The sequence below is a fragment of the Micropterus dolomieu genome, linkage group LG14 (genome assembly GCF_021292245.1).
Source record: "Micropterus dolomieu isolate WLL.071019.BEF.003 ecotype Adirondacks linkage group LG14, ASM2129224v1, whole genome shotgun sequence".
Lineage (NCBI taxonomy): Eukaryota > Metazoa > Chordata > Actinopteri > Centrarchiformes > Centrarchidae > Micropterus > Micropterus dolomieu.
Genome location: NC_060163.1, coordinates 18032347 through 18048066, shown reverse-complemented (window position 1 = coordinate 18048066; position 15720 = coordinate 18032347). Strand labels below are relative to the sequence as shown.

The following is a 15720-nucleotide window of genomic DNA, read 5'->3' as shown; positions in this document are numbered from 1 at the left end:
GACTGGTTGTCAAAAGTTATTTCTCTAAGCTTAATCAAGCGGCAACCTCTGGGTCTAAAGTGAAACCATGCAGGCAGAACTTAAACCTGCAGTCTCTCTAACGGACAGCAGGGGGCGAGTCCGCTGGTTCTAAAAAGAAGTCCGGTTCCATTAGAAATAATGGTAAAATGACCCTACTTCTCATCTGAATTATTACCTCAGTAAACACTTTCATAATGAATTTATGGTCTCAGTCGCTAGTTTCAAGTCTTCTTCAACACAGCATGATGTTCATTTAGTTCAATTTGGGCCTATTTCGGGGGGGAAATTAACCAGAAAGCATCATACGCTTTAGGGTGGGACCCCCTTGTGATTGCATGCAACATGCAGTCCACTAACACCATAAAACAACCAGCTCACAGTAAAACACAGGCTCCACGTAAGGATACAAAACAACAATAAAGATTTATGTGCTGAAGCCCTTCAGACCAAACAGGTTCAGATGATGTCGAGTAAGACCAAATGAGCATTAGTAAAGCTGGAGAAACACAGAGAAAGTCACGTTAGCTTGTGGGCTAACGCCGAGCAGTTGCTAATGTTATCCGGTGCAAAGTTATATCGCTTTCCACATTACTTCACCAGCTAACGCCACCCATGTTACTATCCTGTGAACCACTGTTGATTTAGCCTGCAAGAAAGGATGTAACGGCAAAAAGCAAATGTGGAGCGATTTGTTTACTGACGTTAGCCTATAGTGATGCAGCCAGAGCAGTCAGCTAACGTTAATGCTACAGTATCTCGGACCTGCCGCTGTTTGCTTCGTAACGTTCAGTTTATATTTATTGTGGTTTTACCAATACTCAAGTACACGGCTTCTCCACCTCTCAGTCGTTGTAACTAACGTGACCCACATAATATAAAACACTGCAACAAAACGGTCACAACAACACAGAGGAAAAGCCATCCACTATCACTAGTTACAGTAAAGTTACTGTTATAAAGTGTGACACAATCTCATTATAATATCCATTCCAGCTCACTAACCGTTTCATTATCATCCAATACATGTAGCTGTGCTGACACTGCTGAGCCTCCGGTGACAGATTCACAGATAGTAATGATGGTTACTGAAAAGCAGCGGGCAAGCTAGCGATGTAGCACGTCGGCTAAATGTAATGTTATCATGTAACGAGCATGGATTAGTTCAACCTACAGTTGATAAAACTATTACTGTAACGTTGCAGTGGGAGTTTACTTGAGTTTCCAGCTCTGTCTGTTCTCCCTGTCTGTCTATAGCCGCTGTCACTCTTTTTTCGGGAGTATTGTGCCGATATGCGGCTCGCTGTGCTAAATGAAAGGTACTGCACTGGTGTTGATCTCCCTCTGAGCCAGGAACGTTGAAGTAACAGAGCCTGAACATGTCTGGAGAAAAGCCACAGCCTGCATGCTGGTGTTCCTGTGTTTATTGTGGTATTTCTGTATGAAAGTGGTTGTGTTTCGGATTATTCTCGCTCATGAGTTCAAGTGAGCACGTACGAGCGCACACCTGGTTGCAATCTTAGTACCGCACCGCTAATTCCCCTTTAAGCATGTTAACAGAGTAACATAACTTAGGCCTCTAAGTCTTTGGTTTTGTTGTAACACTGATAAATAACTTTTGGAGGGAGGGACAGTGGAAATTGTCTTCGGGCCAGTAAGTTTCAAACCCACTGGCCCGGTGAGGCCAGTTGCAAAAAAGTTTAACGTTGAGCTGTGCTGAATGAGAGATAATTTGGCTAAAATGACCAGTTAGATAAAATAAATCTTTCTAACTGTCCATCCAATATAGACAACAAATATCCTGCCTCTGGCTGTCTGTGCTTAAACTAAACAACATTTCATCACTTAGTACAAGGAGGCAAAGCACCATTTTCCCCAAAAGATACAACACTGTCCAAATATATTTGGGATTCATTCCATCTGATGATTGATAAAATCCCTGTGGTTTCAGTGTGGTTTCTGTATTTTCTCCACATACTGTAAATGTGGTTAGATTGGCTGTAAAGTATTGTTGTATAAGGATTATGGTTGCATAATACAATTCAAACCGATCTAAATCAAAAGACTATTCCCATCTAATCCTACCTCATTTTAATCTTTGGAGCTTAAACTATGAGTCATATTATTTTAGTGTTATGTTAACCCCCCCCCCCCACACACACACACACAGCAGCTGTTGAAGCTTTTTCATCATAATTACTAGACAAATGTTGAAATCACCTCAGAAACTAGAAAGCATACCTGTGCCAAGCCTGAACAATCCTCTACATTTGTTTTTAATTTTATTTTAAAGTTTGTGATCTGGATCTGCATTACAATAAACATAGTGATAAACAGTTGTGGGGTACATGTGCCAGATTCATTCATTGTAGCAATCTGGCTTCCAATCATGGCTAACCCATTAAATTAGGTGTTGTTCTGGAAATTAAGTGAAGCTAAGGAAGTAAAATTCAGGAATGCTTGAACTCTTTGTTCTACAGTTTGCAGTGTGCTTCAGCTGCAAATGTCTGCACATACTGCAGGGTCACTCACTCTCAACTCTCACTCTGACAAAATGTTGAGTGGCTTTGCTGGATTTAATTATCACTTAAATGTTTCATTGAAAAAAAATCTAGGCCTTCATTAAACTATTCCCCTCAGTGTTTGGAGTTAACTGACACGCATTGAAATGTATTGCTGTTAGATGTCTCCCCTAAATGTCAGAACCTGCACTGTGAAGCATTGGAACAAGAGTCCCCCCTTGAGCAGTGAGCCCGAGGCTTCACTAGCACTTCCTCACATCCTTAGAAAGTAGAGTCTTAGTGGAGCAGACCCGAAGGCTTAATGTCAGCAAATTAATTATGGATTCACCCAATTAGTTCACAAACTACACTGTGTTCGAGGGAAAATGATCATTCCCCCAAATGACTTGTCGGTTCAGTCTTTTCCCCAGTGTGCATTGTGCGCCTGTGTGTGTGTGTGTGTGTGTGTGTGTGTGTGTGTGTGCTTGCCTGCCTGCCTGCCTGCCTATGTGAAGCGACACGCAGCAGGCAGGTAGCCTGACCTTTTTAATTATTCAATCTCTCTAACTCATCCACTGACGCCCTCTTAGCTGTCTCTCTCTCTCTGCCTCCAGTTTGGCTTTTTAGCAATCTCTCTCCTGTCCAAACATATTTCCATCTGTCTTCAACAAAAGGAAACAGCATCCCTCCTCTGTTCTTAAGGCTTGTCCAAATCACACTGATCTGTGTCAACGCATGAAGTGATACTGTAACTGTTATGGTTCTTTAAACTGTGCAAGATTGCCTCACACCAGTAGTGCCAGACACCCCAACCCCACCCGCCACCCCAAGTGTCTGATAAAGTAAGTAATCACTGCTTTGTAATGAGTCTGACCGGGGCGGTGCTCGGCGGTTCCCCAAACCAAATTATTTTCTTATTTCGGCAAAGTCAATTAATCACCACGGAGACAATTCTGTTAGTGTTTGCCTCTCAATAGGAAGATGGATCACAACAACGGCGGTGTCATCATTAAATTTCATCGCATTATGAGAAGATGCTGTTGCAAATTAATTCAATATGACTTTTTTTTTTTTTTCTTCATTGTCTCTTGTGGTTAAAGACCTAATGTTGGGTGGAGTCTGAAAACAGGACTGCAGCTAATGATTATTTTCATTACTTATTAATCTATATATTACTTTTCTGATGAATTGTTTAATCAATAAGATGTCAAAACTGCCCATCATTTCACACAGTCCATTGTGACATCTTCAAATTGCTTGTTTCATTCAGACTGAAAGATATAAAATAATTTTATGATATAAAACAGAGAAAAGCTAAATAATTTAGAAGGTGAATGCTTTATATATTGTCTTCATTAATGACAAATGATCTATCATACACATTGTTCTTAATTAGTCAGTCCGCCGAAATGTAATCAATTAATCAGCTCCTCCATAGAAGGTAGGTTACCTTCAATAGACTGACTTGTCCTGTCTGTAAGAAATGATAATGAAAATATAGTTTCATGTATGTATATTCAACATAGTGCCAGGTCAGGAATTTGATTGGTCTGAATATCACTAAGCTCTTTCACTGCCAAATAAAACCCTATTCTTTTAAAAGACTTGCTCTACTCAAAATCCCTTTTACTAAATCCCTTTATAAAGTTTTACCTGATTATCCCGATGACAGCCACAGGCAGAAAGACATTGGTTAAGGAGATTTAATACATCAGAACAGTCCATAATCCAAAGTTATTCAATGCACAGTTGAAAAAATATTCAATTTAAAATAATAGTAATGATAGAAAATTAAACAATCCAGACGAATCCAGAAATTCTACATACACATAAGGGCTGTCGCCTAATCCCAATGTATGCTAAATACGTATCTATGTACAATCTGCATATTTCATAAGTCACTATTAGCAAATGCTTAGCATTTCTGCTCGAGAAACCTAAAGTAATAGTTTGACAGTATGGGAAATACGCTTTCTTGCAGAGGGTTGGATAAGAAGATTGATAAACTCTCATGTCTGTACAATAAATATGAAACTACAGCCAGGAGACCGTTGGCTTAGTTAGCGTGAACACAAGAACCTACCCTGGCTCTGTCTAAAGGGTACAAAATCAGACAATGTTCATTAATCAACACGTCACATCTTGTTTGTTTAATCTGTACAAAAGCCCAAGTGTGAAAAATGGTGGTGTTCGATTTCTTTCTTGGATTTTGTTGCTCCTCTAGAAGCCAGAAGATAACCATCTCCTGCCTCCAGGTTCATGTCTAATGGTTAGATATGAGAGTGGTATTGATCATCTCATCTAACTCTTGGCAAAGAAGCAAAAAAGCTAAAAAGCTTATTTACCAAAATGTTGAACGGTTCATTTCCAGTCAAATTTCTTCCACTGATGGTCTCAGGACCTCCTTTGTGTGTTTTTGTCTCTATCTATTGTGCTGTATTAAACTACTGCAACTGACAGCCCTTCCCCCACCTCTGACAGTACTCAGACAGTAAACTCTGTGTGTTGCTGATGTTGAGCAGAGTTTGTAGACTGTGATTGTGCTCACAGCGGAGCCGTTCTTGGGAGACAGAGCCGGCTATCATAGTTATGGATTCCTACATTTAATGTCTCGGCCTCTCGCGCACAAATGTTTCTCTTTCAATGAGCTGTGGCCCCGGAGGCACAGAGTTTTATCGATCATCTGACTTTTAATGCCTCTTAAATATTAAGATTCATGTATATGACCTTTGTGTTTGGATTGAGAGAGCAAAATCCCTGCCTAAATACCCTTTCAGGCCCTGCTGCCTGAACTGCCAGCTTTGTTTCAGTTGAACCATGGAGAAATGGTGCCCAGTTTCATCTTTTTTTTTTTTTTTGGGTTATAAAAAAAGGACTTTAATGAAACTATTGGGGTCATGCTTGGCTGTATTTTAGAAAGTCATGGAGGGACCACTTTCTGCTTGTAGCTGGCTGAGGAAATGAGTGAAAAGGAGGGGTAGAGAGAAGGGAATAAAAATTGGGGAAGGTTTGGCCTCTGTGTGGGTCTTGTTATCCTCTGTGAGCGCTCTTTTTCTCTACTTCCCTCGCTTTCTGTCACTCACTGTATATGTCACGCACACATGCACGCACGCATGCACACAATGGGGCCTGGTGATTGATGACTCTGTGTGAGAGACCTCAGAGGCAGCAGCACAACAGAGAGATGGACAGATGAAAAGGAAGGAGGAGGGACCGAGAGAAGAACTGAAATGAATCAAGTAACAGGGTGAGGCTTTGCAGCAGCCCGTCATCTTGCTGGAGCCAGAGTGCTGCCTTGTAAGAAAGACACCCTGGAAGTGACTTGCTCTGTGTAGCCTCCTCACGTCAAAATTACAGAAAACACTGTTGACGCTAAGATATTTTATGGTAAGGCAGTGAAAAGTGTTTACTTATAAAGAAACCAAAGTTATGTTTGTAAAGAACATCTTAAATTGTGTAACACTGCAACTAACGATTATTCTTGTAATTGATTTAATGTGGCAGTTATTTTCTTGATCAGTCGATTGATTGATTGGTCTGTACAACTTAAGAAAATAGTGAAAAATGCTTCACATTTTCCCAAAGCCCATGGGGATGTCATCAATTCAACCAACACTCAGTTTGATAAGCTGGAACCATTAAATGCTTAGCATTTTTGCAACTACTTATTGCAGCTTTGAAATTGTGTATTGTTTACATCCACGTTTGTTAGCTTTCAGTTTTCTCCTTCACTGCCCTTTTGCAGGCACATTGTTGCTTTTCTTTGTTTTTTATTGCCATCTACCACACCAGAAGGACTGTATATTGCTGTATGCATCTGTGTTTATGATTTAAACAAAATGTTGACCCACTTGTAAAAGCATTGCAGTACTAGTGGTTGAAAACTCCACGGCGTACCTTTTTTTGAAGTAATTTAATTTGCATTCTAATAAAAATACTTTGACTTGATACAAATTAATTGTCACATAACCTTGTTGCTAAAATATTTGTGCACAGAACCATTTCTAAAATTGAGATTTAATATTGTAAGTGCTATTGCTGTCAGACACTGCACATTAAGAGCAGACACTTATTTTCTAAACATTTTGTTCTGATGTTCATTAATAGAGAAATCCAGTGCTGAAAAGACAGAGGTGTTATTTATGACCATTTCTAACTGGATTTCTCACTTGCTCAAGATTTTCAAGCGTTGATGACGACCCAACATGAACATTTGTCTCAGAACTTAAAACACTTCTCTGGATGTCTAAATTTGGTCTTACGTTGTGCAGTGCTTTTTATTCCACACATTGACTGCACAAAATGTTTAATAATCATGGACACACCCCCTCCCTAGTGTGTGCATATACACCCACATTTCACTGAAAGCAGCAACATTGTGGCCCTTCACGGGGGTTGTAATTCTTGAAAACATTAACTCATTACCTGTCGTGGAAATAGACTTGGGAGGCTGAGAGAGAAATAATAGGAGAAATATGTCTGAGGAATATCTGTTGTCTGTTGGAGATCATCAGCTAAGTATCTGAGGGGATTTTACCTCAAGATGCTATACATTGCTGTGTAACTTCTACTGTGATGGGTCTGTATGGTCCCATATCTGTAGTCACATTTCACAACCACCCACACGAGCTCTGAGCTCCAGACCTGACCAGCCAATTCTGACAAATTACACTGACGACAGAGTAGAGGGCAGACTCTCGTCCACACCACCAGGAATCCTCCCAGATAACGATGGAGGGTGTCTTTTTTTGTTGTCTCTTTACCCTCTTGTCTTGCTTCCCTTTCCTTTCCTTCTCAATTCTGACTACAAAGGACTGATGAAGACTTCAAGTAAGGACTTTGCCCTGATGCTTTCTGGCAGAAAGAGATGTTTTCATGGTCTCAGCACTTCAGCACTGATGGGGGAGGCGCCTCTGGCTCTGGTCTTGACAAGCACGATGTGGAATTTGAGTTTTCAGTGCAACATTTAATCCTTGTTGTGTTGCAATAGTTTTAGTCTAATTCACTAAGATGCGGATCCTCACTGTACTCTCTATTCACTGCCAGTGAATACACATGCTTTTTCTCGCTTCTTTTAAACGGATATATGTGTAATAGCAAGTATGACCACAATTACCAGTTTGACTCCTGGTCAAAATAGCTCCCCTTGCCAGAAATATATTTTTGCTCTGTCTTTGCTTTAGAAGTTGTATTTTTCAAGTTGGAAAAGTTGAAATGTCAGAGGAGAAATAGGGATTTAATGATTTCACAGAGCATTCTGTGGAACTATAAGTTAGATAGTGTTTTCCCTCTGAGTAGATTTTAACTACCCTCTATTGGCCTGAATGTGTCATTACACGGCAGTCTGTCAACCTTCAGGTGTAGCACATCAACTCAAGAGCTTCAATTTGTCAGATGATAAATCTCTCCTCGCAAGTTCTATCAGCTCCTTTCACATTTACTTAGATCAACTGTTGTCAGATGAAGTATTTCTATGCTTGCTTTGTTATGCATGGCTTTGAGGCCAAAAAAAGAAGAAAAAGTAGTTTGCTATTTGTCTGTTGACATACCTCCAATGTCACCACGATCAATAAGGAATGTGACAAGTGACAAGTTAGATGGAGCTCCAGATGAGTGTTTGTCAGTGAAAGAAAACACACTTCAAATGAGAGAGAAAAGTGGAGCTTTTAGAGCATGGAAGCTGTGTCACTTTTTAGAGCAAATGGGGCACTTTGTCACCAACAGTATCTGAGTAAGTGTGTGTGTGTGTGTGTGTGTCGGTGTATGCGAGAATGTGTGTGAATCACTGATTTTCTGTATATCTATTGCCTGCAGCTTCCCGGGCTCTTTGTGAGTAAGAGGCTGAGTGACTTTGTAGTCAAGGATTCTTTAATGCCTTCCCGTGTCACAGAGTTTTTTGTGCTTTACATCAATAATTTACGTGTATATACAGTATCTGTGTGTGTGTGTGCGCGCGCGCCAGTGTTTAACCAGGTTTTTCTGTGTTTATGCCTTTCTCGCAGGTGTATGTGCCGAGGCGGTATGCCCCGGGGAATAGTGCTGACAGTGCACTAGGAGTCTGAACCTTGTCAGTATTTGTGGCTGAGGGGGAGAGGTACCCTGCCGTACCGTGCCGTGCTGTGCCAAGCCGTGCCGTCCTGTGCTGTGCTGTGTTTGACGCCATGTCCCTGACTGACAAACACAAAGTGAAGAGGCAGCGGTTGGACCGGATCTGCGAAGGTAAAGTCAGATGTATGTGTCTGTCCTAAACTTTTTACTGTCACTCATTCTGTGCACTTGTTTTCTCTGCTCTTTTCCAACAAACACTGTTGTTCCAAGCGCCCTTTTCAGTGTATACAAGTGGGGCTGCAGAGTTGATAACATCATATTTACAATTACAATTTTTGGATTTCACAGTTTATTAAACTTGATCTGGGTGTGTGATGCTGATGCTTTGTGTTTTGAGCTCCAGTGCATCAAATCAAGTGCTCTCTTCACTGGTAAATTGTCTGATAAACTGTAGGATTATTATTATGAATAGAAGCAGTAAATGTTGTTGTTTAAACATCCATTTGCATTCAGTCGATTTCATTAGAGAATATAATCATGGTCTTAGTAGTGAGCAGAATAATTTTGATTATCATTTGAGTAATCCAGTAAGCACTAATTTGATGATTTGCATGCTAAAAATCATATATTTAGGTTTAAACTTTATTTTAATGTGAAGCAGGTCCTTAACTAGGCTACATATGGAAATGTAGTAATTTAAATGAAACAATGGTTATATGTAACCCAGATGATGAAAAGCCCAGTTTCAACATCAACAAACATCTGCATGTTTTTGACATGCAAATCACCAAAACTATGATTACTGTGACTATAGAAGTAATACTGTATATTACCTTAGTTTGAAAAAGAAATCCTCACCATACTTGCTTTGTTTTTTTATTTCCCTCTCTGACACTGCTTCAGAGTTATACATCCCCTAGCCAAGCATCCTTATTGCTATTAGCACAACTGTAAGACCTATTCGTGATCAATACCCATTGATTGCTGTAATGTTCTCCTGGCACACAGCGCATGTCAGATACTACAGTAAACCAGTGTATAAATGTTGACCTCAGCGGCAAACAGTCATCTGGCGGATGTAAATGTGATTATTGCTTTACTCTGGCCTCTCTGTGAGCTGCTGTTTGTTTGTGTAGGAGTGTCTGTTATGAGACTTATGGTTATAGAGAATCTCTAAACATCTGAACTCAAGTTAGATTACCGCAGGGGATGGAATCGTTTCTATCCTGTCACGGCTGTTTGGAAGCAGTCAATTTTACACCATGAACTGCAGTGATTATTAGGCTTTAGGTTGTGGAGTAGAGAGTGGTGGTGTTGTATTGAAGGGCCTTAACATCGAATAGGAGCCCCCTGCCGTGCACATAGCTACAAAGTCGGCCCAGGCAACAAGGAATATGAGCCTTTCTGTGGGTGTATAAACTGTGTCTGAAGCCTTGTGGATGTGCATTTTTAAACCCACTTGTTTGACTTTGCCCAGCATGTGTGTGTGTGTGTGTGTATGTGCAAGTTTGTATGTATGTGTATAAGTGTGTGTGTGTGTGTGTGTGTGTGTGTGTCTGTCAGACTGTGTCCTGAGGTAAAATCATCTCCTCTCTGCTGTCTGGGTCCCCGAGAGGCTTGTTAAGCTGCTGGGCCCTCCTGGAGCCAGCGCAGGGAGAGGCAGACATGACTGCAGTGCTGGAAAATGAAGCTAGACGCACCATTACCCCCAGTGCCAGCATATTTGTTTTGCAGCATGATGTAAGCACCTCAGCGTTGTGCACATGAAGTGAAGGACACATGCCACGGTTTCCTGTAAAAGCCCATTGTCACGCTTAAGAAGCCCAGTCCTTGCTTTTGGTCCGTGCCGCTACTCTAGAAAAGTGATGATGTTGAATTTTTGATCCAAAGCAGAGGCTTGTAGCATTTGGAAATGCATTAGGACAATACATTGCAGTACAATGTAAATTTCAATTTAAAAATGATTCTTAAAGGCGACCAGGACCTCTGCCAGGTTTTTAGAAATAGTCCTTAAACCACTGACGAAACTCTTGCCTCAGCTCTCCTCTTCCTCCTCTTCCCTCTTCCCACATTTTATTTATTCAGTTAACATTTCAATTATATGTCCTACACATGTTATCTCCCTACGTTGTAAATGCTATTTCAGATCTTTTTCTGCACTCCCATGTATGTATTAATGGTATAGAATACTAAATCCATTTATTAAAAATTTGGATAATTAATTTTTTTCCCCCTTGAAACAGTCACATTACAAGCAATTTAGTCTAAAGGCAATCTTGTGTGTATTTTTAAATGTAAAGTTATTAGACCTCCTGCAGTTATGAGAAATGCAGAGAAAATTTGTTTCAGTGTGTGCAAAATGTACAAAATAATCAAATGTTTAACACTATCGACTGTATTCCAACACTTAAAAACACTTAAAGGAGTACTTTGACATTTTGAAAAATAGGCTCATTCACTTTCTTGCCAAGAGTTAGATGAGAAGATTGATACGACTCTCATGTCTGTGAGATAAATCTGAAGCTACCGCCAGCAGACGATTAGCTTAGCTTAGCAGAAAGACTGGAAACAGCTAGCCTGGCATTGTCCAAAGATCAACCTGCCACCACCTCTAAAGCTGATGATACACAGAGCAACTTTTAGAGCAATCGTGTAGAGCAACTTTGCCGTCAGTGGTAATGAGTAAAGATTACTACCGTAATCCCTTTCCCCCACCATTCCGCCCCGCACCGCCACTATCCGTTCAAAACATAGTCGGACTTGCCGCTGCCAAGATTGCCCAGCAACATTGCTCAAAAAGTTGCCCCGTGTATCATCAGCTTAAAGCTCATTTTGGCAGGCTACCAGCTGAGATTTTAGGAAGTTACCAATCTCGCCAATTTTATAGGGGTCATTACATAACCCCTATAAAATGCGGAGTTGTCATTTTTACAATTTTATATGAATTAAATAAACAAGGTCTGTCATGTTAATTAGTGAGCTTTGCAGGTGCTGGTAGGTGGATTTTATTACCTTTGGACAGTCAGACAAGCTGTATCCCACTGTTGCTAGCTGCTGGTGGTAGCTTTACACTTAGTGTGAGTAGTATTCATGTTCTCAAACTCTTGGCAAGAAAGCAAATAAGCATATTTCCTACATGTCAAACTTTTCCGTTAAATTCATTTTATTTTTTTCAGTTTATCATTACAAAGTACTCATTTGGCAGCAGAAGATGATATCATGGGGATAGGAGTCTGGTGAACGTTGATAAACAATAATATTGAATAATATCCCATTCCTAAAGGCGGGTCATATTTTATATCACAGGTGGATCGTTCATTGGTGGAAATCCTTCCTGATTACAGTTGTAGTCCATATCCAGCTGTTTTGAATCAGACAGCTGAGGCAGTTAGTCATTCCTGAGGGAACAACAGTTAGTCTGCTCTGCTGGGCACAAGCTCAAAGCCCACAGGAGACGCGTAGAGAGACGGTAACAGGTGTTGCTGTGATGCATGCAGAGCTACCTCATGGTGAGCGTACCTGCCGACGTTGCTTCTTACACACGCACAAACACACACACTCAGACAAACACACACAAGCTCTCCAGATGGCCATCATACAGGATCAGTGAATCAGTCCTCTGGCGGGCATTGTGAGGGCGTAAAGAAAAAAAACAGCTTGTGATTTGTGATTTGTTCATGAGCCAATGACCAGACAAAGTTGTCCCACTGATTGCATGTAGCGGCGTGATAAGGCTGCCATGGCGATTGTCTTCACGCAAGGAGAAAACACACATGAAGCAAGGCTCTGCTTTTTGTTTCACATACAGGTAAAATCCTCACAGGGGCTTATTTTGGCTACTGTCGGGAGTAACTCATCTTTATCCAGGTTCACACTTCAACCAGGCCCGCAGTTGGCAAACAGACCACATGAAGCCGCGATTCGTGCTGTCTCTCCTCAATCTCTTTCAAGTGAAAATCTGGAGCGTTCTCTTTCAAAAACGTCTGCTGAGACCACACTCTCTCTACACTGTCCAACAGAGCCTTTGCCTTTGTTTCTATTGTTTTCCCGACACTAAAAAAACAACCCTTGTTGTCCAAGATAGTTTCCAACGCCATGCAAGGTGTAAATCAAATTTTTTTTATTTTATACCATTGCCTGAATTGTTCATTCTGGCTATTTTTACATTGGCTTTTATGGGAGTGGGATCAGAAATGTGGTATCTAAGGAAACCCGGTGGGTAGATGACAAGGCTGATTAAGCCATTAAAGTCCTTGATTTGTATTTAGCATAATCTGGCCTGTCTGCAAATAAGGTGGCAGGGAGCTGGTTGCGACTGTTTTTATCAAAAGCTGCTAGTTAGCTCAATCAAAGCAGCTGCTGGGAAGCATCAGCTTTAATTCAGCGTTAGGAGGAATAGAGAGGAGCTCTCTTGCTCTCGCTCTCTCTCGCTCTCTCTCTCGCACGCTCTCTCTCTCTCTCTCTCTCTCTCTCTCTCTCTCTCTCTCTCTTAGGGGGTGAAGAGATTCATTTCTGTCATCTGAAGAGATGAGGAGTGATCTGCCATGGCCCATGTTCCTCCCAGCCTCAGGTCCTTTCATGTTCACAGCTTAATTTGAGCCAAACCAATGTTTATCATTCTGCAGCAACTGGGCCGAGTGGCTGGGAGGGAGGGCCGTGTTGTTGTTTTTTTTATTTCATTGCTAAGAATGTTGTTTTGCTTGTGTCTGTGTTAGATTAGAGCTGCTCAAATCTTGTCAGATAATGTTTTAATCAACATCTGCATTTTTTTGATGTTGTGTTACATGATGACACTTCATGGTTGCATAATTAGGAATCTAATTTATCCATATCAGTTGCTGAACAAAAATCAAAAGTAGTTCAGTAGCAAATTGTCCTTTTATAGTGATGATCATATTTGCTTATAACTCATATATACATTAAGTTATATTGCGTAAACTTTAAACAAACTTGCATGGAGTTGTAGCAATTGATAATCCAAACTCATAGAGATTAATTGACTGTTAATGTTTAACTAGCTATTAGGCTGTTTTACTAGCTTTGGCTTACTTGGTCAGAACTGAGAGAAAATGAACGTAACACCTAGGGATGCAGCTAACGATGATTTTAGTACTCGAAGCTTCTACAGATTATTTCATCGATGCTTCGTCAAGCGCTGCCAAGCAAAAGAAGGACTTTTGTTTCATTGCTAAGAAGGGATTTTGCTTAGCAAAAAGATTGATGCAAAGAATTTGTGTCGATGCTTTTTAGTAATCGAATTAATAATTTAATCTAATCATTTCAGCCCTAGTAACACCACAGACTGGGGAAACTTTAGTATTACATGATGTCTGATTGCAAAATGCTTTGTGTTTTAATTTGATGACGCATGTTTCATATATTGCATCGGGTGTCCATTCTTTTGCAGCTGCCAGTGTCTCATCTGTGCTTTGAGTTCTTTGCTTTTGTACAAATGAGTGGTGGGTTAATGCTCCGTGCTCATGTGAAAATAAAGAGAAATCTTTTTGGGTACCGTTAATGCCTCTCAAGATTTTGTAAAAAAGTGTAAACCTAAATGCGGGAGATGTACATAAATGTAAAAGAGTTCAGTTTGAGCGCACGTTTATCCTCCACTACATCTCTGCTTATAACCACAGCTTATTTGAACATATTGTTAATGTTTTTTCGTTTAACTAGACTCCATATCTTTTTTCATCAGTGATGTGGAGGCAAATTACATTTTCAGTTCTAGCCTTTCTTCTCTCTCTCACTCTCCTTCCCTCCCTCTTCTCTCACTCAGCTGCACACTCCTCGTCTCTCCAAAAAGCAAGCGGGCTGTCGTCTCTCCCTTCTGTCTGCCCCATCTGTGATGCAGTATGGGCCACTGGCTTGATAATGATAGGCAGGCGGAGCGCGGGGCTGTGCACAAGGCAAAGCGGGAACAAACCAACCTGCTAAAATGGAAGACAAAACTCTAATCAGTTGCCTCACCAAATCTACCAGAGGTCTTGCCTTGCTGATAAAAGGTTTGCAGCAGCGGGTCTTGCTCTGCCGCACGTTCCTCCCACCCGTGCAAATGTGTGACATCTGTGTCATACAATGCAGAGAGGCGCGTTGGTAAAGATGCGCAGGACAGTGTCTTGCTAACACAGCAGATGCAAACCCCTCTGAAAGCCCTCGGACCAGAATTGATACCATGTGTTTTTCTTTCCTCATCACCCCTCCTTCCTCCCTGTACTTGTGTTAGACGAGAAAGCCCAGAGGCTTTTTAAAACTTTAATATACTGTACAATCACAGTAATTGAGTAGACTTTTCAAGTTCTTCCAGTCATGGTTTTAATTTATGAAGTCCCTATGAAAGTTTAATGGATCAGCAGTTGTAGAGTTGCAGCTATCTAAATCCTTCTGCAGCTATCTCTGCCTGTGCTGCCTGCCAAGTCCCGCCGTTAGCGTCCTGTGCCCTAGAAAGATGGCCAGATTGTTCCAAAGGCATGACTGTTGCTGGACGTCTGTTCAACACATTGTACCTAGAGGTCTTTCACAGAGCCGTACGATTGGCTGCAAGCTAGCAAACCGAGTGTTGGCATCAATTCTGATGTTGTTTACCAAATATCCACTGTGTAAGTTTGGGGTTTCTTTTCTTCTATTGTATTATTCATGCTAGCAAGCACAGGATCCCTGTTGCTTGATGAGTGTAATATAGCATGCTCACTTAATTATAGAGCAGCTCTCATGAGAGGTATATCAGAAAATGTTGACAAGATGAATATGGTACCCTAGCTTCTCTTGCTTATGAATTGTGGGAAATGCAGCAATTTGCATGGCAGGAGATATGATATGCCACATCCTTGTTCCAGTTTTAGCAACACTAGCCTAGACCGTACTTGAGATGTTTATTATTGTTATTAATATTTTGTCAGGAAGCGGGGATCTGAGTGACACACGGCCCTAGAAGGGGCTTATTACAAGAAGTTATTGTTTGCGATTGCCATCGAGAGATACAACACAGTGATTTATGGTGTGTTTTACAGCTGACAAAAAAGTGCAGGGAGACTCAGACCTGGGAGGACAACCCTGAGAAATCACTGCTTTACCTCTAATGAAAGAAATTTTTACCTACTTAATGTCCTTAATGTTTGTTTTTGATATTATATCATGATTGCATCACAAGCTC

The 15720-nt window shown here is 40.9% G+C and overlaps 1 protein-coding gene across 3 annotated transcripts in view; it reads left to right on the top strand.

Annotated features, from left to right (window-relative positions):
* LOC123982504 (C-terminal-binding protein 2) overlaps positions 1 to 15720 on the top strand; it is a 97240-nt gene that overhangs the window by 37178 nt on the left and 44342 nt on the right. Inside the window, exons 1-2 of one of the 3 annotated variants that reach the window (XM_046068061.1) lie at positions 7332 to 7349; positions 8522 to 8750. In XM_046068061.1, the coding sequence (XP_045924017.1) occupies positions 8681 to 8750 (70 nt within the window). In that variant the 5' untranslated portion in view covers positions 7332 to 7349; positions 8522 to 8680. Of the gene's footprint in view, positions 1 to 7331; positions 7350 to 8521; positions 8751 to 15720 lie in introns of those variants that run through there. The other 2 variants (XM_046068062.1, XM_046068059.1) reach the window with 2 other exon arrangements.